The 25,564-nt window shown below is 49.5% G+C and overlaps 1 protein-coding gene across 7 annotated transcripts in view; it reads right to left on the reverse strand.

The window, feature by feature from the left end:
* The window catches only part of CNOT1 (CCR4-NOT transcription complex subunit 1), a 2,171,110-nt gene that overhangs the window by 243,625 nt on the left and 1,901,921 nt on the right, over positions 1-25,564 (reverse strand). For all 7 annotated transcript variants that reach the window (XM_069654650.1, XM_069654658.1, XM_069654642.1 and 4 more), the window contains one exon: positions 11,276-11,377. In XM_069654650.1, the coding sequence (XP_069510751.1) occupies positions 11,276-11,377 (102 nt within the window). The remainder of the gene's footprint in view (positions 1-11,275; positions 11,378-25,564) is intronic.

A 25,564-nucleotide genomic window follows, 5' to 3' on the forward strand; every position in this document is an offset into this window, starting at 1 on the left:
TGACAGACTTCCAAAGCACCACTTGAAAATGGAGGAGGTAAAATAATTTAAAGTACCCAATCAGATGGCAGAAAAAAGAACCGCCTTACCAAAGGCCATATCTTGACCATGGATTGTATCCAGGGAGTAATGCTTAACAAAGGTGTGGATAGAAGCCCATGTGGCTGCATCACAAATATTCCTAATAGGAACACGCTGCTGCAGGGCAGTGGAAGTAGCCACGTCCCTAGTGGAATGAGCTTGCAACCCTTCAGGAGGCTCCTTGCCCGCCAAACGGTAACATTCAGTAATGGTGAGGATAATCTACCTGGACAAGGTCTATTTTGTAACAGGCTGGCCCAATCGGTGACCAGTATACCCCCACAAAGAGCTGATCGTCCACTCTGACCCTGGACATCACAGAAATATAAAAGCCCAGAGCTCGCCTACGGTCTAACCGATGGAGTCGCTCCTCTTCTTTACCAGGATGAGGAGGATAGAAAGGAGGAAGAACCACTTTCTGGCGCAAATGATATTCAGACACAACCTTAGGTAGAAAGGAAGGACGTACCCGGAGTACAACCCTGTCCTTGTGGAACACAGTAAAGGGCAGCTTAGATGAAAGTGCCTGCAATTCACTCCCTCTGCGAGTGGAAGTAACCGCAAACAAGAACTGGCTTGACAGACAATATCAAAGGACAAGAGGGCAAAGGTTCAAACAGAGCACCCATGAGGAATTTCAAAACCAAATTCAGATCCCAAACCGGCACCCGGAAAGGGGACGGCCAGAACACATTAGCGAGTCCTTTAAGAAATTGGGAAATCAAAGGAATCTTAAAGTAAGAACATTCTTCAGACGAGCGCTTGAAGATAGACAGCACCGCCAGGTAACCCTTAATGGTACCCACTTGAAGGCCCCTGTGGGCCAATGAAAGCAAGAAAGACAACATCGCAGGAATGGAACACTGAAAAGGATCAACATTTTGTGCTCTGCACCAGTCGCAAAACTTACGGCAACGATACAGGGATTTTATTGCTGGCCTCCTGGCCAAAAGCAGCACCTCCATCACGTCATCCAGGAGGTCCCAATCCTTATACCTCAACCTTTCAGATACCAAGCGTGAAGGTTGAGAGTCCTGACCTTTGGATGGAGAACCCCCCCACCCCCCCTGCACAAGAGCAGATCCTCTTGGTAGGGAAGACAGCGAGGAGGGCAGATGGACATTTCTAGGAGGTCTGGGTACCATGCTCTCCTGCCCCAATACAGAGCAATGAGGATCATGTGGGATCCAATCCTCAGCAACCTCCTTAACACTTGAGGAATGACGGGGACTGGAGGAAACACGTACAGTAGTGGGAATGACCAATCCACTACGAATGCGTCTCCTAAGGCTCCTCTCGGAGGAAATTCCCTTGAGCAGAATCTCTTGCACTTCCGGTTGGCACTGGTAGCGAAGAGATCCACTTGTGGGGGTTCCCCAAAGGGTGAAGATCTCCAGAAGGACTTCCTGAGCCAACTCCCACACGTGAGAGACTGTACTCTGCCTGCTCAGAGCGTCCGCCGCCGCATTGTCCTCTCCGGCCAGATGAGCTGCAGAGTGTGAAATTCCTTGCTGGATTGCCCAAAACCAGAGCTGCATTGCCTCTGCACAACGGGAGTGACCCCCCCCACCCCTTTTGCTGAGTTTGGACTCCGACGGAGACCAATGACCGCTGGTGGTCAAGTCGACGGCATGAGCTCCCCATCCTGTGAGGGAAGCATCCGTCACTACAGTGACCTCCGTCCATGGCTGCCAAAACAGCTCCATCATCATCAGGTTCCCTTCGTTGGCCCACCACAGAAGATCCTGGGAGACCAAGATTGGAATCTGAACAGGATCCGACATCTTGCCCGAGAACTGCAACCACTGCATCTTGAGGACCCATTGCAGGGATCTTATTCGCAGCCTGGCCTCTGGCACCAGAAAAATGCAGGATACCATGAGGCCGAGCAACCTTAAGAATTCGAAAGACGGGAGACTGGGCATGTTGAAACTTGTTCACCATCTGCACAATGTGAAGAGACCTTACATTGGGTGGCGAGCACTTCCCCCCAAGGACGTGTCCAACATAGCCCTGATGTACTGGAGCTGTTGGGAAGGCGTCAGATGCGACCTCTTGAAATTTGAGGGAGAAGCCCAGCCTGTGGAGGGAGCGGCAGGTGAGACCGAGGTGATCCAATGCTTGCTCGGGAGAATGCGCACGGATCGGCCAGTCGTCCAGGTATGGGTAGGGGTGAACACCCTCCCTTTCCCCCCTGACCCCCCCCCCCCCCCCCCCCAAGACCCCGGCGAGAGATACGCTGCCACCACCACCATTAGCTTGGTGAAGACCCTCGGGCGGACGGAGGTCAATCTGAATGGCAGGACCCAAAAATGAAAGTGCAAGTCACCAGCCGCGCAAACCTAAGGTACTTTCTGTGCTTGGGATGAATCGGCACATGAAAGTAAGCACCCTGAAGCGTCCAGAGACACCAAGCAATCCTGAAGTTGAAGGGCCTGGAGGACTGAAAGAGTGACCATCTTGAACTTGTCCTTCCTGAGAAGTTTTTTCAACCAAACCAAGTCCAGGATGGGTCTCAATCCCCAGTCTTTCTTTGGAATCAAAAAATATGGGGAATACCATCCCCTGTTCCTCTCCGCTATAGGCACCAGTTCTAGAACACCTTTCTCTTGCAGGGTCAGGATTTACAGCACAAGGAGCGGATCTGGAAGCTTCAAAGATTCCCCGGTGGATTGTCGTGAGGCCGCCTTAGGAAGAGAAGGTAGTAGCCGTGGGCTATTGTATCTAAAACCCATGAATCCGAAGAAATAGCTCGCCATTCTTCGAGATGTTGGGACAGTCAGCCCCCAACTGGCGAACCGTGGGACATGGCCTCATGACTGTTTTGGAGCGGCTGCAGCAGCGCCTGAAGGCAAAGAGGCAGCTGCCTGAGCGGCTTTGGCACCCCTATTTCCCTGACCACCACGGGTACTTTTACGTTGACCCCTTTGACTGGCGGCTCCTCTCGTTCCACCAAAGGAGTAGTAACGAAAAGAACCTCCCCTCCACTGCTGTCCCCTAGGATGAAAAGGCAGAGGTTGACGCATAGCTGCGCTTAAAGATTTTGCCGAAGCTTTTGAGGACTGCAACCTCTCAAGGCTCTCGGTCAGCCTTGCTGCCAAACAAATGCGCTCTATCAAAGGGCCATGTTGAGAAGGCGGGCCTACACATCCGGAGCAAAACCCGACTTCCGCAACCATGCAAATCTGCGTATAACTGTGCTCGCAGCCATGGACCGGCTAACAATGTCGGCTGTGTCGAAACCCGACTGAAGGGATTCACACATGGCATCTTTGCCGTCTTGTACTAGAGCAAGGAACCCATCCCTTGCTTCCCCCTCGGGAATATGCTCAGCTGCAAGAGAAATAATTCCACATAGTGTGTGAAAATCTTGCCAAGGCACAAGTGGAGTTGGCCGATTTCAGCGCCATAATCCCTGCAGAAACCACCTTGCGTGCCCAACCGTCAGAGCGTTTATCGTCCCTATCAGGAGGGATGGTAGGGTACGCCGCCTGCCTCGAGGTGGCCGTAGCCCCTGAACCTCCAAACTCTCGGGGTGGGGTGAGATGAAAGGTAGCTGTCGCTACCGGAAGGGCAGACGTTTCTAGTTAACGATTTGTTAACTGCCGGAAGAGATTCCAGGGTCTGCCAAGCAGCTGCCACCCTTTCCTGCAAGGTCAAGTGAAAAGTTAACACCGGGTCAGAGGACGGACCTCTGTCCAAAATATCCATCAAGTCATCCTGAACAAAAGTTTCAGGAGGGGTGGACCAACAAAGATATTCCGTGACCCTAGCCATCAGTTTCCTGTAGGACGACTCAGCATGAGCCCCAGGCTCAGGCCTGCCAAACTCCACAGGAGACGTGTCTAGGCCACTGGCATCATGAAGCGATTGCCTCAACTCTTACAATTGACTATCACCAGAAAAGACCGGAGCCATATCAGGCTCAACTGTGTCAAAATCTACATCTGACCTCTCCTCCTCCTCATAGATGTCATCCAGAGGGAGGTAAAAATCCTGTCTCGGGACAGCCAAGGGTCTTGAGTGCTGAACAGGCCTTACAGACTAGGAAGTAGTGTTCCTTGGAGGATCCACCATACCAGGGACCTCCAATGGTAAATCCCGTCCAAAATGCCCTTAGGCGACGATGGCAAAGCTTTGACGTCGGTCTCCAACAGCTGACGCCAACCTCGAGCCCTTAGTAGGTTTCTGCGGTCTCATTGGGGACGAGCACTGAGACCTGGAAGCACGTCTCTTGCGACCATCCTGAGTCATGTCCGAACGGGACCTCCAAGGTTCCCGATGAGGATCGCGCCCCGAGCCCGAAGGCACACGAGGCAGGGATCGAGACCATTCCTTGCTGGCTTCATCAGAAGGCACTGAAGGAACTGTGCCCTGCGATTGGAAAATCGCTAACATCTGCTCACTGAAGGCAGCCCATTCCTCCAGAGTGGAGGACTTTGTTGGACAAGCCACTTTCCTCGCGGCACCATCCTCCGAGGAGGATGGGGAAGGTGACCGGTGACGGCACTTCCTAGAATGTCGGGACGAGGACGATTGGCAGGAAGCACTACGGGACTGAGATCCTCGGGACTCCTTCCGGCGCATAGAGTCGCCCCTCCAATCGTCGGACGACATTCCCCCTGACTCCGATTTACGGGACTTACTGGTTTTAGAACCCCTACCTACCTGAAGCTTTTCCTTATGCTCCTGCAAGGCCTTAGCAGTCAGCGACTGGCATTTGGAACATTCGCCGGTGTCGTGACTCTCACCCAACCACCACAAACAAATGCGATGCAGGTCGGCAATCGACATCTTAGATTTGCAGTCCCGGCAAGTCTTGAAGCCAGACCACGGAGTCGGAGACGTCGAAGACATTCACGAGGAATACACGAGGCAGGCCTAGTCTCCGAAGCAAACACATTTGCGGAAGAAACATAACTGAGGCTACGTGTGCCGTGATTCCCATTTATAACATCTGGTGACGTCGCCCTCGACGGAGGCCTTTGAGGGACATCGACCCGACACAATCAACACAGGACGCGCTCTGCCGAAAAAGTTTCCGAAGTACACAGCTGTAGACATTACATGTCAAAGATGTGGAAAACATTGGAGGACACAATCCATTCGAAAGCTATGATTGTAGAGCTCGACCAGTCTGAGTTAGTTGGCTTAAGCAGTCGGTTTCTGAGTCTAATGTTTCCGATATTCACTGGGCAAGGTTGGTTGGGGGTAGGCCCACTGGCGTATAGCTTGATCCATTTAATGGGGGAGAGTGGGCAGGCCATGTCATGAGGTATAGTCCGCTTCTCCCGGTTAGGTCTGGGATTTGAACGTTTTAGTGTGGGTAGGAAACTTGTAGGCGGTATGTTGCGTGTTTGTATTAAAGGGGACATGGTTAGTGTTGATCTATGCATGTTAGGTATTGTAAATGGACGTACTATCACAGGGTCTGGGAAAGACACGTTAGCCTAATCCATCATGTGGAATTTCATGCTACCAAAGGAGCATGACATTCCTAGGTGCTAGGGGTGTATAGGGCCGTATGGGTCTAAAGGCCAGAGCGCTATCTTTCTGCTAGTCCATATTATGACGATGAGGTGACTGATAAAGGGTTTATAGTCAATGTCGACAACAAAAATGTCGACAGTCAAAAAGTCGGAAAAAAAAATGTCGACTTTTTTTTTCAATGCATTTTTTTTTCGAAATGGGGGATTCCCCTCCAGCCCCCCTTTTATTTTTTTTTAAATTTTTCCCTTTTTTTTAAGTCCCGAACCCCTAAAATATATAATTAAAAAAAACAAAAGTCGACATTTTTTTTTTTCGACATTTTTGTCTGTCGACATTTTTTTTTCGACATTATGACTGTCCACCCTGATAAAGACCTAGTCTCCCTATTGGAGGAAACATTCAGGTGCGTTGGTAATGTGTGTATTCATTTCTGAGGAAATGGTCGTTTGGCTTGAGATCATTTGTCTATTTAACGCTAGACATTGATGTTAGCCGCACAGGGCCCTGCGTGGGGATCAGTGGCCATGGGGATTATTAACGATGTCGCAATCGCCATGCCTAGATTATAAAATGAGACTACAGATGCTTGTATTAGCGACAAGGACCTAACATAGGGAGGCAGTACAGTGTGAACAATTGAGTCTAAGAACTGGGAATAGTCATAGCATTAGTAATAGTCACAATTATGATGCATAGACTATAGAAGCTTATATGAGCAACAAAGGCCTAGCATGGCTATACTATGAACAATTTAACAAGTCTAATATCTTAGACATAACAGTGACAATGTCGCAATAACGATACATAGGCTTTGGATGTTTACATTAGTGCTGAGGGCCGAACAAATTATGGCAGTACAGTGTGATAGATTTAGCGAGTATATGAGCTTGGGTATAGACATAGGGGTGTAGTAGGCATTCCCCAAGCTTAATATACAAGGTAATGGCACGGTTTGAAGCATTTGCCGAGTTACAGCCATACATTGAGTTACGGAACGAGAAATAGTGGTACAAAGGCTGTGAAGGCTAACGCAGACAATTCAATGGTAACAATGTGGCATGATTTATAACTTGGCCTATACATTAGTGCTGAGTAGGCGCTTCCCATGCATAATATACAAGGCCACAATATTGTTTGGAGACATTAGCCGAATTACGGCCATGCACTATGTTCGTAGGATCAAGGGGTGGGGTTACACAAGCTAAGAAAACGTACACAAGTAAGTTTAAAGGCGGCAGTGCCAAACAGAGGTTAGGATTAGTTAGACTATTTATAGAACGATAAAATGGGAACAATGAATGCAAGGGTATCGAGCCAGGTGGATGACTCGTGGCAGGAAGCACAACAGGTGCTTAGGATAGCCGCTAGAAATTGTTTTATTTAGCTGGAGACTAGACTATTGTTGATTGAAGAGAAGGTTTAGTATCTTTTGTGCATTTAATTTGCTAATTTGACGAGTTTCCCCGGTGATTAGCCAGTCGTCCAGCTAAGGGTATAAGGGATTGACTTTCTGCGCAGGTGTGCTTCAACTACTGCAAGCACCTTTGTAAATACTCTTGGTGCCGAGGCAATGCCGAATGGGAGTATTTTTAACTGGTAGTGTACTCCTACCATCATGAAACGCAGGAATTTTCTGTGCACAGGGTGCATTGAAATATGAAAGTAAGCATCTTTCATGCCCAAAGTCGCCATGTAGTCTCCCCGTTTTAGGAGTGGAATCACCTCCTGGAGATTGGTCATACGAAACTTTTGGGGTTTGACATATTTGTTTGCAGGGCGCAGATCTAACACTGGGCGCGTGGTAAGGTCTTTCTTTGGTACAAAGAAGTACGTTGAATAAATACCCTTGTTTAACTCGTTTGCCGTGACGATCTCAATGGTGGGCTTCTCGAGCAACACCTTTATTTTCTCCAGCAGTATGCTTTGTTGTTCTGCTGTCATTTTCTTCTGTCTCGAAACAAAACCCACTTGCCACGGTGGACAACACCCACTTGTCAGATGTTATCCCCTCCCACGCGTGGGTGAAGTGAGAAATTCAGGATCCTACTGGAGTGGCATGGGAGGGAACCTGAAAGGACGTGTCACTGTTTGCGAAGGGTTGAGCCTCTCTCAGGCGAGGTTCTGCCCCTTTTATCATTATAGCAATGGTGAGAGAGTGACCAGGAGAGAGAGATAGCCTACAGAAAGGCATTCGAAGGAGTAGACCTGCACAGGAATCACAGAGGCAGGAATCCAATCTGAGAAGATCAAGGCTACGCCCCCACCCGGACGGTTGGATCTGGGTGCGGAGAGGATCTTGAAGCCATCAGGGAGGAGAGTGTCAAGGCTTGTGACAGAGCTGGCCGTGAACCATGTCTCGGTGAGACCGAGGACATCAATGTCTAGTTCTTCCAGGAGGCAGCAGATGTCAGAGGAGTGTTTGACAGCCGAGCAAGAGTTAAGAGTGGCAATATGGAGAAGGTTGTCAGCCTTGAAAAATTCTAGGGAGGGGTACAAATCAGAGGTACGCCCTGCTGAGTATAGAAGGAGCCCGAGGGGTTCAGGGGAGTGGGGGGGGGCAGAGGACACAGGAGAGGGCAAGTTAGCCAAGGAGGAGGCAGAGGTGGGAGGCAAGGAATCCAGAGAGGACAGAGAGCGGGCACAGCAGGTAGGAAGTTGATGAGGCGCGGGAAGTGTCTATCAAAGAGGAGAAGGTTGGCCTGAGGGCCCTGGACCAGGGCGGTGCCATTCCGGTATATGATATGATATATGGCATTCATAATGCGCCTATACACAAATGTTTCAAGGTGCAACATGGCAAGGGAGGGGGGACAGAGGGAAAACAGACAGCGATCCTACTAGGCCAAGTGTCATTCAGATCGCACAAGTGCAGGGAGAAGAGGAGAAGTGCGGGATGGAGGGAGTGGGACAGTGCAGTACATGGGGAAAAAGAATTAATAAAACAATAGAAGTAGGGCCAGCTGGTGACAAGTGTAGGCGGGGGATTGTAGGGATACAGAAAACAGTCGCAAAGTGCGGGGTTGCCCGGGAGGCAGTGCAGGTGTGACCTGGCGGGGGAGGGGCCCTGGGCCCGAGATCATAGGGTGGCCAGGTAACCAGTACAGTTTCAGCCAGTAATTGAGGAGGAGATAAGGCAGAAGCAAAGAGGAAGGTTTTGAGGTGCTTCCGGAACCGGAGATGGTTCTTCTCAGGTTTCAGCGAGGCAGGGAGGCTGTTCCAGGGGGAGGCCCCAGCTGAAGATCGATCTACCACCAACTTGTTGCTTGGAGAAGCGACTGACCCTGAGGGAGTTGGAGGCGGATGAGCGAAAAGCTTGAGAAGGAAGATATTTAGGATGAGAGAGAGTTGAAGGTAATGAGGCCCCAGAAGGCAAAAATGTGCCATACTAATTGCATAATCCTTGTGAAGACATTTTCATCTTCCGATTTTTCTTTCCTGTACGAAGTGCATTAATGGGAAAAAGAAATCGAACCAAATGCCCATGTTTGTGTTCTGGTGACAATTGCCAACCGCTGTGTCTTCATACAGTTGGTTTCTGCATATTGGACAAATAAGTGGCATTAATGCTCAAACGTTCCTTCTTAAAAATGTTCTTATGCCAATTTCTTTACATGTGGTGTTTGTGGGCCTGAGGCATCATAATTTGCACAAATGTTACATACTACTTGTATTGCAGTGCCTGGTGGGGAAATTCACATTGTAGGATTCTTTGCTTATCTGGCACGTGACCAATGGGTTGCCTAAGGGGAATGAGTCCCAAATTGTGCACAATTAGTGTAGTTACCATTTACAATTGACTTAAATTACTAAAAATAATTTCTTAGTGAGACTATTTTTACTTTAGTATAGTGTTTCTTGCTAGATTCTTCCTGCTTCTAAATTCTTAAACAAGGAATATTACCCAATGCAATGTACTGAATTCATCAACCTCGAGCGAGGAATGGCCAAGTCGTCTCTACCATATGTTTGAACTTGCAAAGTGTAGGATGACCCCCATGTCAAGCGAGTGCACTTAACAAGTGAGGTATTCAAGCATATAATGTGTACAATATGAAGAAGAAAAAACCCCTTCTGTAAAGTGGTCTTCAAAAGTTCCAATTTGTGAGTAATATTACAGGTCCACAAGCATGCTTAAAATGCACCACTTACAACTATATTTCCCAGGGGATTGCTTGGGGAAGAGTACCCAAATCCTTCAGAAAAAGTTTTTTTTTCCCTAATAACTTGTCTTCAATGTAACAGACCTTGAGTGCTTTAAAAAGCACAATTTTCCACTAGATGTATTTGGTGGACAACCCTCCACTCACACAAAGCCTGGTTGAAATTATCTTTAAATTCTACCATATTCTGTCCAGTGTTACTCATCCTTTTCTTCTAAAAATGCACAATCTGCCCCTAAAAATCCTGACAATCCCTTGGGAGGGATGGGTGGGGCAGCACCAAAATAAGCCTTTATATTCTGGAGTAAATGCTACTGTTGAAACGTGCTTGAAAAACATTTGCCATTAAATCTATACCAATTTAATGCCAAATGAGGTTTAAGGCCATTATGAATTGCTTGGCTTACACCTCGATGAGATTACTGTTAATTACTGATCATTTTTAGTGTTATTAGTAGTATGGAGCTTAGTACAGTTCTGATTTGTTCCAATCATTGTACCACCGACTAAGTTACATCAAAGTACTGAAATTGCTCACCATTTCATCTGACACTCAAATGTTGCTCATTGCTAACAAAAGGTTGGGGACCTCTGGTCTAGGGCAAAACAAAAGGTGTACCCCATTGTACTGCATGGTAAAATGCTTTGTACAATGATAAAAGTTGATACTAATGATAACAACTTACTAGAAATAGTAACTAAGTCACAAGATTAAGGGAAGCAATGTTTCTCAGTACTGATAGCTTGAAGGACATGTCAGTTTCCCCATAACGCATTAGCAAATGACAGTGTAGTGAAGCTTAAGGCTCCAGTGCACTGCACACAATACATGTCAGGAACAAAAATAAAAGCAAAAAGTTTGAGGGGGCCATTAAAATGGAAGGAAAGGTGCAGTAAAGCGAAATCTTTCCTAACGGGCATCGCTCCAACTAAGTCAACCCTGCTCCTCCAAAACCTCTTCCACTCCAACAAAACGGTACTTTGCTGTACTGCTCCCGGGCATGGCCACTCAACCCCATGCATCCGCAAAAACCACTGCTCGACTTCACACACCCAACACACATCATTACTTGCAACAGAATACAGCCAAGTCCCATGATAATAATTCAGTCCAGCCGAGCACAACCATACTCATTGAACCCTCCTCCTGCTGACAGTTCTTCACAGCACCCATCCTCCGAGTTCTTTGGACCGCTAGTATGGACATTGCCACTCCCCACATCACTGGCTCGCTAAGAAATGCACAAAAGCATTTCATAACATTGAGATTTAGTCACTTGCGACAGACATCGTACTGGCAAAAATGCACACACATTTTAGAACCCTACCTCCCCTCACGGCTTGGTCCTTCAAAGGGCGTACATGCCAACAGCTTTGAGGCCTTACAGATGGCAGTAGGCGCTATACAAAAGTTACATAAACACTACCCACACCCATTGAACTTTGCCTGATAAAATGTAACGCAGGAAATACCACTGTCTTAAGTGGTACATTGGTCACTATTCCAAAGTAATTGCCATGAGGCACCAAGTGACTGCGCTCACCTTGTAGAGAATCTGCATGGGTTTGGTGAGCTCTACATTCCTTAGGAATGGGGCCAAGTACTTGAAGAGATCGATCAATAGTTGAGCATACATGGGCCAACCCTGTGAGAAAAGTTAAAACACGTTTGTTAAACAAAACTTTTTGCTAAACATCAAGTCACGAAGGTTAGCTTAGCACAGAAGCTTCATGGCACACAACCAATTACAATTTGAAAGGACAATTAACACACCCTAACTTCTACAACCATCTCCTCCTGGCTTTCGTTAAAAAAAAGAGCGAATAATTGTTGTCCTATTCCAATAACTTTCCCTTAGTTGTGTGGGCACCTTATACAACATTAGCAATGTGAAACAAAACTATGCAGATTACTTAAGGGAAGTAAGGAACACTTCAGGGATCATCATTGTGCAGTGCAACAATGGTTGGTGGTAAACACATGTTCCACTCAAATACATGATTCATATGGTTACATATACAAAAATACAAAAAAGATTTTTCATTTCGGGGTGTATTCCCCCCCCCCACCACCCCAGGCACCCTGCTTCCCTTAGTTTATAATCATAATCCCAACCCCCTCTCCACCCATTTTAAACCCTCCCCCCCCACGCCACCATATGGGATACATTACTCACCGTAATCATATTTCTGGTGCTTGTATCGGCTTAGATTCACAAGCTCTGCATAGTTTGACATCTAGTGTAATCGCAGAGTATTACAAGATTTGTTTTAAAAACTCGAAAAACCGACGTCGACAGGGCGTGTTTAGTAATACTAAACTTAGTGCGACATGTACTGTACCCATGGTCCTTCAAGAGTCGAGGTCCCCCAGATTATTTCTGACGTGAGGTTGCATGAAGTGTAGCGCGAGTACAGATGTGATAAAGCAGAAACAGCGATAACCCAGAAACATCTATATGCGCATTCTATTCCAGAAGGGGAGGAAGGGTGGGCGCATGTGAATCTAAGCAGATACAAGCAGCAGAAGGAACAAGTTACTTACCTGTAACTGTTGTTCTCCAGCATGGGTCTGGCATGGATTCACATGCTCATGAATATTCCCCGTCGTCAGGCTGGGAATCCTCGGTAAAGAAAAAACCAGTATCAGTTTCGTTTCTGATCTGTCTTTCGTAGTAATAACCAATCACTGGTCTCTGCGTCATACTGACCACAGCCAATGACTGCCCTCTACCTAAGCACCGCCTCTGGCAGCCATCTTCAGATTTGGAAGCACGTGAAGTGGCAGTATGACCAAGTGAAGAGCCGCAGAGGGGTAGGCGGGAGGGTTCGCATGTGAATCCATGCCAGACCCATGCTGGAGAACAACAGTTACAGGTAAGTAACTTGTTCCTTCTCCAGCATGGGGTCTGGCATGGATTCACATGCTCATGAATAAAGAATACATAGCAGTACACACATGCACAACCACGGGAGGTGGCAAAGGCTCAACATTAAGCATCACATCAACTCAACATTAAGCATCTTACCTCCTCACCAGGCTCACCTCAGGCGAACAGGTTGCGCAGCACTGCTTGGCCGACCCTGGACTCCTCCCTGGAATCCCGGTCGACGCAGTAGAATTTCGTGAAGGTGTGCGTCGACCTCCACGTAGCAGCCCTGCATATGTCCAGCAGGGGCACACCAGATAGGAACGCCGTGGTAGCTGCGATCGCTCTGGTGGAATGGGCTCTCGGACGGCCAGGCAGCGGTCGGTTTGCCAACCGGTGACAGTACATGATACAGCCGGAGAGCCATCTGGAGATGGAAGCCTTCGAGAGAGCCTTCCCCTGATTGACAGGTCCAAAGTTCACAAAGAGTTGTGACGTCTTCCGAAAACCTTTCGTGCGGTCCACGTAGAACTTCAGCGCTCTAGCTACATCCAGCGAGTGCAAAGTCCTCTCAGCCGGCGACGAAGGCGACGGGAAGAACACAGGTAACACCAAGGGTTCGTTGAGATGAAAGTCCGACGGTACCTTGGGCATGAAGGAGGGGTGCGTCCTGAGCACTACCCTCGTGTCGTGGAAAGTCAAGTACGGGGCCTTGCAGGAAAGGGCCTGGATCTCTCCCACTCGTCGTGCGGAGGTGATGGCCACGAGAAAAGCTGTTTTCCACGATAGAAACTTCAACGGGGCCGAGTGCAGAGGCTCGAACGGAGGTCCCATGAGTTTGGTCAGCACCACGTTGAGCTCCCACGCCGGGGCCGGAGCCTTCACCGGCGGGAACGATCTGAACAGTCCCTTCATGAACTCTTTCACCAGACGATGAGACCACAAGGACGTCCGGCCCGTGGTTCTGGTGTATCGGGAGATCGCAGCAAGATGAATCTTGATGGACGCGTGTGCCAGACCAGCTTTGGCCAGCGTCAGCAGGTACGGCAGCACTTGGGGAGCCGTAATCCGTAGAGGGTTAATCTTCTGTGCGTGGCACCAGACAGAGAACCTCTTCCATTTGTGTCCGTAGCATTTAAGAGTCGAGGACGCCCTGGCCTTTGCAAGAACCTCTCTGCAATCGGCCGGTATGTCGTATCCTCCAAACTCTAGCGCTGCAGGAGCCAGGCCTGCAAGTTCAGCGACTTCGGGTCGTGGTGGAGGATGGCGCCTCCTTCCCTGGAGAGTAGATCCGCGTCCGCCGGCAGCTTGATTGGCGGGGACGCCGACAAGTCCAGAAGGTCCGGGAACCATATCTGCCTCGGCCACGCAGGTGCGACGAGGATCATCCTGCACCGTGACCTCTTGAGCTGGTTGACGAGCAGGATTAGCAGAGGCAAGGGAGGGAACGCGTAGAGGAACAGGCCCTCCCAGGGGAACGAGAAAGCATCGCCCATGCTCCTCGTCTGGGGAAACCTGCTGGCGAACCTCCGGCACTTGGTGTTCGTCGCCGTCGCGAACAGGTCGATCTGGGGTGTGCCCCACCGTCGGAAGAGGCGATCCACCAGATCCTGCCGTAGTTCCCACTCGTGGCACGAGCGCAGCTCCCTGCTGAGTGAGTCGGCAATGGTGTTTTTTATCCCTGCCAGATGAAACGGCACCAGAAGAATCCCTTGGGCGACGGCCCAATGCCACAGGTCCTGCGCCTCCTTGGACAGCGCTGGGGACCTGGTTCCGCCCTGTTTCCTGATGTAAAACATGGTGGTGGTGTTGTCGGTGAAGATCCTCACCACCTTGCCCTTGAGGGACGGAAGGAAGGACCTGAGGGCCCAAAACACTGCACGGAGCTCCAGGACGTTGATATGCAGGGACTTCTCCGTCGGGAGCCAGAGTCCCCTTGCGTGCAGATTTTCGGTGTGCGCTCCCCACCCTTCTAGGGAGGCATCCGTGGTCACAGTCACCTGGTGGGCTGGGGTCTGGAAGTCCATGCCCGCCGTCAGATGCGCGCGGGTGCCCCACCACCGTATCGCTCGTCGGAAACTCTCGTCGAGCTTGATCCTTTCCTCGAAGCTGCCCGTCGTCTGGATCCAGCGTGCATCCAGGAACTCTTGCAACGGGCGCATCCGGAGCCTGCACATGGGAATGAGGTAGATGCAGGAAGACATCATCCCGAGGAGGGACTTGATGGACCTCACCTTGGCCGCGTCGGCCACCAACATCCGTTGCACCTTGCCCAAGATGGTCCTGGTCCTCTCCTCCGACGGGGAGGCCAGAAGGGACACTGTGTCGAGCCTCGCTCCCAGAAACAGTGCGACTTGCGCGGGCACCAGGTGGGATTTGGCGTAGTTCACGGAGAATCCCAGGTCCGTGAGGAGTTGGACGGTCCTTGCCGTGTGGACCACGGCGAGCTCCCTCGTCTTGGCGCGGATGAGCCAGTCGTCCAGGTAGGGGTAGACGTGAATCCCCTCGCGGCGCAGCTGCGCCGCCACCGGTGCGAGGCACTTGGTGAAAACCCTGGGTGCCGACCGCAGTCCGAAGGGAAGGGCTTTGAACTGGTAATGACGCCCTTGGACCACGAATCTGAGGAATTTTCGGTGCCCCTTTAGGATGGGAATGTGGAAGTAGGCATCCTCCAAATCCAACGACGATAGGAAGTCTCCTTCCTCCAGCTGACCCAGGACGTGCTGGAGGGTGACCATCCGGAACTTCTGCGCCTTGATGAACTTGTTCAGGCGTCGCAGGTCCAGGATGGGGCGCCATCCTCCCGTCTTCTTCTTCACGAGGAAGTAACGCGAGTAGACTCCGGAGCCCCGAAGCCTCTTTGGGACGAGTTCGATGGCGCCCTTTCGGAGCATCGCCTTTACCTCCAGGAGAAGTTGAGGGACGTGAAGTTCTTTCCTGGCCACGGGGGGGACGCGCGGGCACCTTCTTTGAAACTCGAGCGCGTGGCCCCGGGCCAGGGCGTCCAGCACCCAACGGTCGGTTCAATCCTGCTTGGACGCGGCCTTGCCGCCTTGGCCTCCTTGGCGACGACGGCGGGGTCCGCCAGACTTGCCTCGTCCTCTGTAGGCCTCTTGCGACGACGAGCGGGCCGCTTGACGGTAGGAAGCGAAACCGCCGCCGGAACCTTTGGAGGCGCCCTTGCCTCCGCCGCTCCGAAAGGGCATCCGCCGTTGCTGCAGTACTCCAAGGGCCCGGGCCGTCTCAGTATCCGCCTTGATGGCCTGAAGGGAATCGTCCACTGTCTTCCCAAACAGGTTGTTCCCGTCGAAGGGCATGTCCAGGACCCTGGTCTGGACGTCCTGCCGAAAGTCCGTAGCCTTGAGCCATCCGCGACGTCGAAGGCAAACGCCGTTGCCCATCTGGCGGAACCCAGTGTCGGCGATGTCCGTCGCCACGGTGATGGCGTGGTCCGAGGCCACCTCACCTTCCTGCAGGATCTCAAGGGCCTCCGCCCTCTTGTCGTCTGGCAGAAAATCCAGCAGGGGAGCTATCTTGTACCAGAGTTCCCTGTCGTAGCGGGCCACGATAGCCAAGGCGTTGGCCGCTTTAATCGTCGTCGCCGCCGACGAGATGACTCTGCGTCCCATGGCATCCAATTTCTTTCCCTCGCCGTCCGGCGGGGAAGTCGACGTGGAGGCCGCACCCCCCCCCCGCTTTCTTCCTGGCTGCTGCGGAGACGACGGAGTCCGGGGTAGGCTGCGCCCGGAGGCATAGGGGGGCCGAGTCCGGGACCCGGTACTTTTTCTCGTACCGGTCTCTTTTCGCTGGCGTCGTGGAAGGGTTCTTGAGGAGGGAAAGGCCCTCATCCCAAATGTCGTCCAACAGAGGCACTGCGAGGACCGTCTTCCTCTTGGTCTCGCGCCGTTGGTAAAGGAAGCCTTCCTTTTTCTTCTCCTCAGGGCAGAGTTGGAAAAGCTCGGATGCCCTGGCGATCATTGAGTGGAACGATCCAATCTCGTCGGGCGGAGAAGCCCTGGTGGGAGGCGACGACGGAAAATCCTCGTCGTCTGCCTCGTCGTCCGTACCCGTCGCTGCCGTGTCAGTCCCCGTATCATCCCCTCGGGTGGACGGGGAGGAGGGCTGGACGGGGCGCGACGGTTGAAAAGGAGGCGGTGGATGGATCCTTCTTTTCTTGGTAGGGGGAACACCAGAAGGTCCCGGTTCTGGATCCCCCGACGGGAGAGGTTCCTCCGTCGGTAACGGTAGTCTCGTCCTTATCTCGGAGCATAAGGACTGTATAGCCAACAAAATGGCCGCTGAGTTGTCTTGCGGCGCTGGCAGAGGGGAATCCGACGGGCGAGCAGGGGCCCCGTCGGTATCCTCGACGATGTCGTCGTCGTCACCTGCGTCGGGGCCCATTCCGACGGGCTGGTCTTGTTCCACGCCTAGGCCGTGGCTTAAGACCTCGATCAGTTCCTCTTCTGAGGTTGAGGCCGAATCTACGACGACGCCCTGCCCCCCCCTTCTTCCCCACGGAGGGTTTCACGGGGGTCCTATCGATGGGCACGAAAGAAGACTCCCTCCGAGGAGGCAGGGAGATTCTGGGCCCCGAGGCCGCCACCACTGGTGCAGCCTCCACAGGCTGGGCCAGGGCCGCCGCGACCGTTTCGATAGAGGGCTTGGTCGAATGGATCAAGGCCTTCACCACCTTAGGTGCGCTCACCGCCTTATCCTTGAGGGAGGGGGCACTGCCACGCTCCTCCTCTGCCTTAGAGCTCGACCGGGGTCTCTCCAGGAGCTTCGCCGGGTGCTCGGCCTTCCTCTTACCCGACCCAGAGCGTTGGCTCGTGGTTGATGGTGCCGGGGAGGGTGCGCCCTGCCTGGCGCCCGTAGAGCCCGACCGTTCGGCGCTCCCGGTGCCAGCGGACTCGCGGTGCTTGGCCTTATGTTGGGCCCCCGTCGCCGGGGCGCCCTCAAAGGTCTTAGAAGACCGCTCAGATTTCTTCTTCTTCTCGCCAGACGGGCTCTTACCCTCCAGCCAGCTGGCGAGACGTTGATGGCGGTCCTTCATGGTCCGTTCCGACATGTTGCCGCAAAACGCACAGTCCTTCTCCACGTGCGTCTTGTCCCCATGAAGGCAGTAAAGGCAGAAAGAGTGTTCGTCCTCCTTGAAGACGTTCTGCAGCTGGCATCCAGGGCAGGCCCTGAACAGCTTTCCGGGCGTCGAGCTTCCCTTCTCCTGGGCCATCTCCGAGACCGGGCCTGAGAAGCTTCTGGAGTCCTCCGAAGTGTAGCTCGACGAAATCTTCACCCTTGAGGGGCACAGATGAATCCGACACGGGTCCCCGTTGATCGGATGTAGGATCGGTGGAGCTTGAGGCTCTTTTGACCGAAAGAATCGAAGTTTTTGTGAAAAAGCGCGAAAAAATAGCACTAACGCTCGAGAGCAATAGCACGAGGATCCCAACACATGAACGTGCGGTAAAAATCTGAAGATGGCTGCCAGAGGCGGTGCTTAGGTAGAGGGCAGTCATTGGCTGTGGTCAGTATGACGCAGAGACCAGTGATTGGTTATTACTACGAAAGACAGATCAGAAACGAAACTGATACTGGTTTTTTCTTTACCGAGGATTCCCAGCCTGACGACGGGGAATATTCATGAGCATGTGAATCCATGCCAGACCCCATGCTGGAGAAATAGGATTACGGTGAGTAATGTATCCCTTCTGGAGCGTGTGGATCTGCTTATTCACATGCTATGCACAGATTAGCAAGCAGTATCTGGAGAAGGAGGTGGAAGTTAGAAGGTACAGCGGCAAAGATGTTTTAGGACCAATTGTGCCACCTGTGAATCTGCTTTAGTGTGCGTCAATGCAGTAATGATGTGTGAATGTATGGATGGAGCTCCATGTAGCAGCCTTGCAGATGGACGTTTGCAATGAAAGCTAGGGTAGCTCCTGTGCCTCTGGGAGAGTGCCCCAGGAGTCAAAGGTAAGACTTTCTTGGGTATGGAATATTGCTGTATGCACTGGACTATCCATCTTGGGATGGCGTTCTTTGATATGTGATCGCCCTTTCTACCAGGAGCTATGGAAACAAAGAGCTGGTCTGTTTTCGTAAGAGGTTTTGTTTTGTTCACATAGTACAAGAGAGCCCTCTGTACATCAAGTGTATAGAGGCTTCTTTCTGCTGAGTTTGATGGATTTTGAAAGACGGTAGGAAGTTCTATGGATTGATTTACATGGACCTTTGAAATGAACTTGGGTGAGAACCTAGGGTGTGTTCGGAGGACAACCTTGTCCTTGTGTATAATGACAAAGGGGTCTTGTACGGGCAAAGCCTGTAGCTCACTGACTCATTTTATGGAGGTGATAGCTACTAGGAATGCAGTCTTTTAAGTAAGAGGTTTTAGGCTGGCCTTGTGCATAGGCTGAAAGGGTGGACCCAGGAGCTTGGAAAGCACAACATTGAGATCCCAATCTGCAGGAGGGTTGGAAATTGGGGAATATGGAACAGGATACTTACCTGCAACTGTTTTCCGGTGTTAAGGAGAATTCTAAGAAATGTGCTAATTCCCCTCTACCTTAGAGACCCCCAGCTTCTTTGCTGGACTTTAGGACTTTTAATTTCTAACCTGGAGAGAGTGAGACTCCCCCCCCCCCCCCCTCATGTATTTATTTCTGTGATTTAGACTCTCTGGTTCTTTTGACTTTGGATTCTGACAAACTCCATAGGCATCATCTCTGCATTGTGACACTCAGTGTTGGGTGCAGCTTCGGAATTCCTGCAGGAGTAACAATAGCCCACCACACCCCCCTTAGCCTGCCAAGCTAACAGTCTTTGAATTAAAGCTACCAAGCTGGCAAACTCAAGGGGAAAGAGGAAGTGGAGAAAATAAACTCAGGCTTCTTCTGGGTCTAGATCTCATCTCATGAAAACTGTACACTTTGCACTTCAAAAGTTGATCTTACTCCGATGCCCAGAGCGGAAACCACACTTCACTATAGAGTTAATTTGCTGTTTCACTGAAACGAAGCTTCAGTTACCTCAGGAACTGATGCGCATGTATTACGCTGTCCATCATTGTCGCGTTCACGCGTAGTCCATGTAACTGCCTCAAAACGACAATGCGCATGCGCAAGCTATGATTCAAAGGGTCCTTTACTCTTCAGGCCCGATGGAAACCCCTTGCGCTGTTGCAATGAACCAAAGAGCATGCGAGTTCCGTTCGTAAATATAAACGCTGTTAGGCAAGATTGTATGCAGTACCCTTTGGGTGCACTAAAACAGCCCTGACCTGGCAATAAGAACCCAACCTTTGGTATATGTCTGTACTACACAGGTTGGTAGCATGTTGAGCAGCCAGGCTGATCTCAGGAGGGGTCAATGTGAGCTGTCGGGTGATGGAGGAGGGGTGCGGGGGGTTTACACAGATTCACAGTGACAAGTATTCAAATAAACTCTTACACAAAAGTTTTCTTGATTAAATTATTATTAATTTAACAGTCAGTTAGAGTAAGCCTTCTTCAAAAGGGGGCAATATGACAGTAACACACACAAATGCACTCCAAAATCCACACTCTTAATATTTCTAAATCAGTAAGTACCTTTTTGGGATGGCACACAGACACTTCCTACACCCTCAGGTGACTAGTAACTAGGAAACTGTGGACATTAATATACCACTGTTTGCATTTAGAATCAGACTTAAGAGTTTGGCAAAGAAAAGGGTTATTAGAACAGAACAGGAGAACACAAATATTCTGAAGCAGGTAAGTACTTTTGGTAACCCCAATGCAAAGTTAGTTAACCCCTTCCTGGAAGGAGGATAAAACTCAATGTCAGAAGAGTGATTCATGGAGCCAGGCTAGGCCAAAGTCAATTGTGCACAAGTCTAGGTGAGCTAAAGCACTTCTTGCAGTTAAGTAAAAGGCTTGCACAATGTTTTAGAAGTCTTTGGGGAAAAGAAGAATTCAAAGTAGGGTCACAAGCTGTTTCGACTTGTGATGTAAAGGAGCTATTAGCAACTCTACAGAGCAACCACAACAGGTCTCTCCAACAGAGAACAAGTGCAGTTACCCAACAAGAGGAAAGTTCTTAGACTGTACAGCAGCTTTAGATTGAAGAAAAAGGGCAGCAGATGACTTCAGTTCTAGTGCAGCCCTGCAGATCCTGGTGTCCCTGGGCTTCATCCGTGGGGACAAGAGGGAGGATGGGGACTCCTGCACTGCAATGGGACGGTCACCGACGGAAACCGGCAATCTTCAAACAAGTGGCACTTCGGTGTTTCAGCTCCTGGCATCTACCTCAAAAAGGAACACTGCGGTTCCTGGCTATGCAGATGGACTTTCCTTGCATCTGGGGTCCAGCACTCTGTTGAGGTGGCTCAGGCTTGGTCAGTCCTGCTTCCTGGGAGTCCGGAGGATCTTCCTGGAGCTCTCGGCCAGCTTAAAAGCAACGCATACAATTTGGTGTTCCTCTCCCTGGCTATTCGGTTCCGGCAGCAACTGCAGTGGAATTTCAACCAGCTCCGAGAGGATGTCCAGGTGGCTTACTTTGGAGTGGATTGGTCCCACCAACTCAAAGGGAGCAGTTGTCCTTGCAGGGGCTTCTCTGTTGATACAGATTTGGAGTATCAGCACAGCAGCAGGGCTTCACCGGGCAAACCAACGGTGCAGGAGTTGCAGCAGGCGTTCACTTCAAGTTCTTCAGATTCCTTCATCCAGTGGTCGACTTGGCCGCCCGAGCCAAAAAGCCATCCCTATTATGCAGGTTTCTCCCATTCGTTCCAGCCTAGCTGTCAGTCACCCAGCAGGCCAATCACCTAAGAGTGCATTCCTGTCTCCTAGGAGACTAAGCACAGGGTGTTTTGGGCACCTCCCGTGCTTCCTGCCCCCGCCAGACACCCTGGGGCCAGAGGCCAGCTTCACTCATGAATCCTGCCAAAGACAAAACGAACAAAGGGACCAAACGTGGTTTGGCGTGCAGAGAAAACCTGAAGGACCTTTCCACAAAGAAATGGTAAAAAAAAAGAAGACAGGCACCATTTTGACAAAAATGGCACCCTTGGGTGCTTTACTACAGCTGCGAACGCAGGCCGTGGTAAATGCACACTATAGTAGTTCAAAGTAAACCACTGCTACCAGCCATTCATCAAGGAAAGCATAACAAAAAATGTTACATGAGAAGCTAGACAAAGGGGATACTAAGTAACCCCTCCAGCATCCTATTGTAAAGTAGTGTGTTGCTGGGTCTAGAAAGTTACAAGTGTAAGGAAAGTCAATTTCACTTCACTGCTTTTGGAAACAGTAGTTTATCCAAGAGAAGGTATTTAAACCTTAGGGAATCTGAATGACTTTCCTGTGCCACTGCACTCAAGATGCTGTGTGACAATGTAAAAAGATGATGCCTATGGAGTTTGTCAGACTCCATAACCAAAACGAAACAGTTTAAAATCACATCAAAATACACGAGAGTGGGGAACAAAGGGGCTCATTCTCTCCAGGTTAAAAATTCAAGTCCTCAAAATCCAGCAAAGTTACTGGGGGTCTCTAAGGTAGAGAGGAATTTGCACATTTCTGAGAATTCTCCCTAAAAAATGGTGCAAGACACACTGTTAATGCATTAGCTTTAATATCTTAGCGACGCCTCTTCCACCCGCACGCTATGTTAGTAATAACACGTGGTAAGCTGCAACAAGCAATTCTCCTTGCCAAATAACTTTTCAACTTTATACAAGTAACGTCATTACATTGCAACTCAACATACAAAAAAATGGAATGAACTTCAAAACTTAAAAGATTTTCAAGTAGAATGGCACGAAATTTCCTCGAGAGCACGTATGAATTGGTTACCAACGAATTAAATATGCACAATAAGAGGTCTTTCACTGACTAATAGCTGCAGGCTTTGCCATCAGGAAAACGAAAAAGAAACAATTCATCACCTCCTTCTAAATTGCATTGGAACGAGGAAGATCAGGACGCAAAACATGAAACACCTTTTGTCAAACCTTCTTCTAGACAACGAGGAAATCTGGTGGTCCAGGATGATGAACGGTGACAAAACGACTTGGTTTTTGGCAACGTTCCAAATTTTACAGCAAATAACTGTCACATTGATGAACTTAAAAGAACCCTCGACTGAGGTTTCTTTGTTAATGAAGTCAATTCCATTCTACAGACAGTTTTTCTGCCTCGTGAATAACGAACAATTATCTAAACCTGGATGACAGAATGAGGGTTTACAAATGGACTTAGAAAGACTTTAAATTTACAAAACCGATGTTTTTGTAAAAATAATTTTCTTTTGTTTATATACAAAATAAAAATGAAAAAAAATGAAGAAAAAAATTGCAACTTGCACTCCCATTACCTTAGCATACGGATTCATTACTAAAGAAAACTTTTTCTTTGAACTGTGAATCTGAAAAATTAAAGTTCACTTAGCTTCCTTCTTCTGTGGTTGTTTATCTTTACTTCAAACACTTCTGTTCTTTTAAAGGATCACACTGAGGCCCTGTATGCTTCTCAGGAACTTTACCAGAGGAACTCACTTCTCTAGATGCACACATCCTTTTCCAACACTGGATTTATATCTCTGGGTACTGGAGCTGTTAGAGCTGTGACCTGCTGACATGCAGAATGAAAGGCAGTTTAGAATTCTAAAAAGAATTCCAAACTACCTCACTCCCTGCCTCAGCCAATCAATGCTGTTGCACATAGCCTCCATCTTGCCCTGGGGAACCCAAGGCCTCGTGAGAGATACATTAAGGAATTTCCACTGTCACTATAGCCAATGCCATTTCCACCACCATTAATCACTCCCTTTGATTACCAGTCTACATCCTAGACAATCCACTCCTCCAGATAGTGTCTCAAGCGTGAATAGCATGGGACGATGACAGACAACACCTTCAGGACAGTAGCATAGGGAAGTCTCTTAGATAGCCAAAGGTTTAAATACCTTCTCTTGGTGAAAATAATGTTTCTAAGAGTAGTGAAGTGAAATTGACTACTTACAATTTGTAACTTTCTAGACCCAGCACATACTATCTTACAATAGGGTGCTGGAGGGGTTACTTAGTATCCCCTTTGTCTAGTTGCTTATGTAACATTTTTGTTACCCTTTACACAATTAGTGGCTGGTGGCAGTGGTTTACTTTTTACTACCATTGTGTGTTTTTACCCCAGGCTATGTTCGCAGCTGCAGTAAGGCACCCATGAGTGCCCATTTTGTCAAAATGGCACTGGTCTTTTCTTGCCGGAAGGTCCTTCTTGAGATTTACTATGCGCACCAAACTAGGTTTGGTCGCTTTTTTCTTTTGACCTTTGGCAGGATTCACAAGTGAAGTCCATCTCTGGCTCAAGTATGTCTGGCGAGGGCAGCTAGTGAGGGATGTGCCCAAAACTCCCTGTGCTCAATCCCTTGGTTACAGGAATGCACCCAAATGTGATTGGCAGGCAGGCTGCCGGCAAGGACAGCCACCCTGCTGTGTGATTGACAGCTAGGCTGGAACGAATGGGAGAAACCTGCATAAAAGGCGAGGCTTTTGGCTTGGAAGGCAGAGTCGACCACTGGACAAAGCAATCTGAAGAACAACTTGGAAGAGACGCCTGCTGCAACTCCTGGACCGTTGGTTTGCCTGGTGATGCCCTGCTGCTGTGCTGAATCTTCAAATTTGTTTCGACTAGAGAAGCCCTGCAAGGACGACCTCTCCCTTTGGGTTGGTGGGACCAATCAACCCCAAAGTGAACTTGTTTGGACATTCTCTTGGAGCTGGCTGTACTTCCACTGCTGCTGGAACCGAATGGCCGGGGAGAGGAACACCAAATCGAGTGGATCGCTTTTAAGTCAGACCCGAGCGCCAGGAATATCCCCCCCACCCCCCCTCATCCTCCCCCAGGCTTCCCTGAAGCAGGACTGACCAAGCTTGAGCCACCTCAACAGAGTGCTGGACCCCAGATGCGAGGAGCGTCTGAAGTGGTAACTGAGAACTGCGGTGTTGCTATTTGCTGTCAGACGCAAGGAGCTGAAACCACAAAGTGCCGCTGAATTGAAGTTTGCCCATTGCTGCCGCTGACCATCCCATTGCAGTGCAGGAGTCCCCAGATGTCGTCCCACTTGTCCCCAAGACTGAGGCACGGGAACACCGGGATCTGCAGAGCTGTACAGGAACAGAAGCCAGCAGGAACCATTTCTTCTAACCAAAGGTACTGTAAAGTTAAGAGGACTTACCTTTTGTAGGGTAGCCTTGCCTTAGGTTAACCTTGCAGAGTTGCTGGCATCTTTGTCCCTCACAAGCCTAAACAGCTTGTGGCCCTTCAAGTGGATCTTATTTCTACAAACTTTTCTAAAAATATTGTGCAAGACTATTACTTACCTTCAGCTCCCCTAGACTTTGTTCAACTAACATTGACTGTCCTAGCACCCCGAGAGAATCTTCTTACCTCTGACTCTGTGCTTCCAGGAAAGGGTTAAATTTACTCGACATTGGAAGGTTTAAAAAGTAGTTACCCGTTTATGAATTACTGGTTAACCTTTGTTTTATTCCCATATCTAACCTTTGCACCAAACCCAGTATTGCTCTAAATGTACCAGTGATAAATCAATGTCCACAGTGTCCTAGCTATTTAAGTCACCTGAGGGTGTAGGAAGTGTGTGTGTGTGTGTGTGTGCGCCATCCCCAACGGTTATCTGATTTAGAGAAACAAAATGTGTTTTTAAGTGTATTATAACTGTTAAATGTTTTGCTTCCTTCTGATGAAGACTTATATAAATGACTATTAAATAAATTAATAATTGTTTAATCAAGAAACCTTGAGTGCAAGTATTTATTTGAATAACCGTCACTGTGAAACTGTTACAACCCTACTGCTCACATTGGCCCCTCTTGAGATGAACGTGGCTGCTCAGCCACACTACCAACCTGTGTAGTACAGACTTATCCCAACGGTTGGGTTCCTATTACCAGGAGGTCAA

Source organism: Ambystoma mexicanum, chromosome 1p (assembly GCF_040938575.1).
Source record: "Ambystoma mexicanum isolate Mex_15411 chromosome 1p, UKY_AmexF1_1, whole genome shotgun sequence".
NCBI lineage: Eukaryota > Metazoa > Chordata > Amphibia > Caudata > Ambystomatidae > Ambystoma > Ambystoma mexicanum.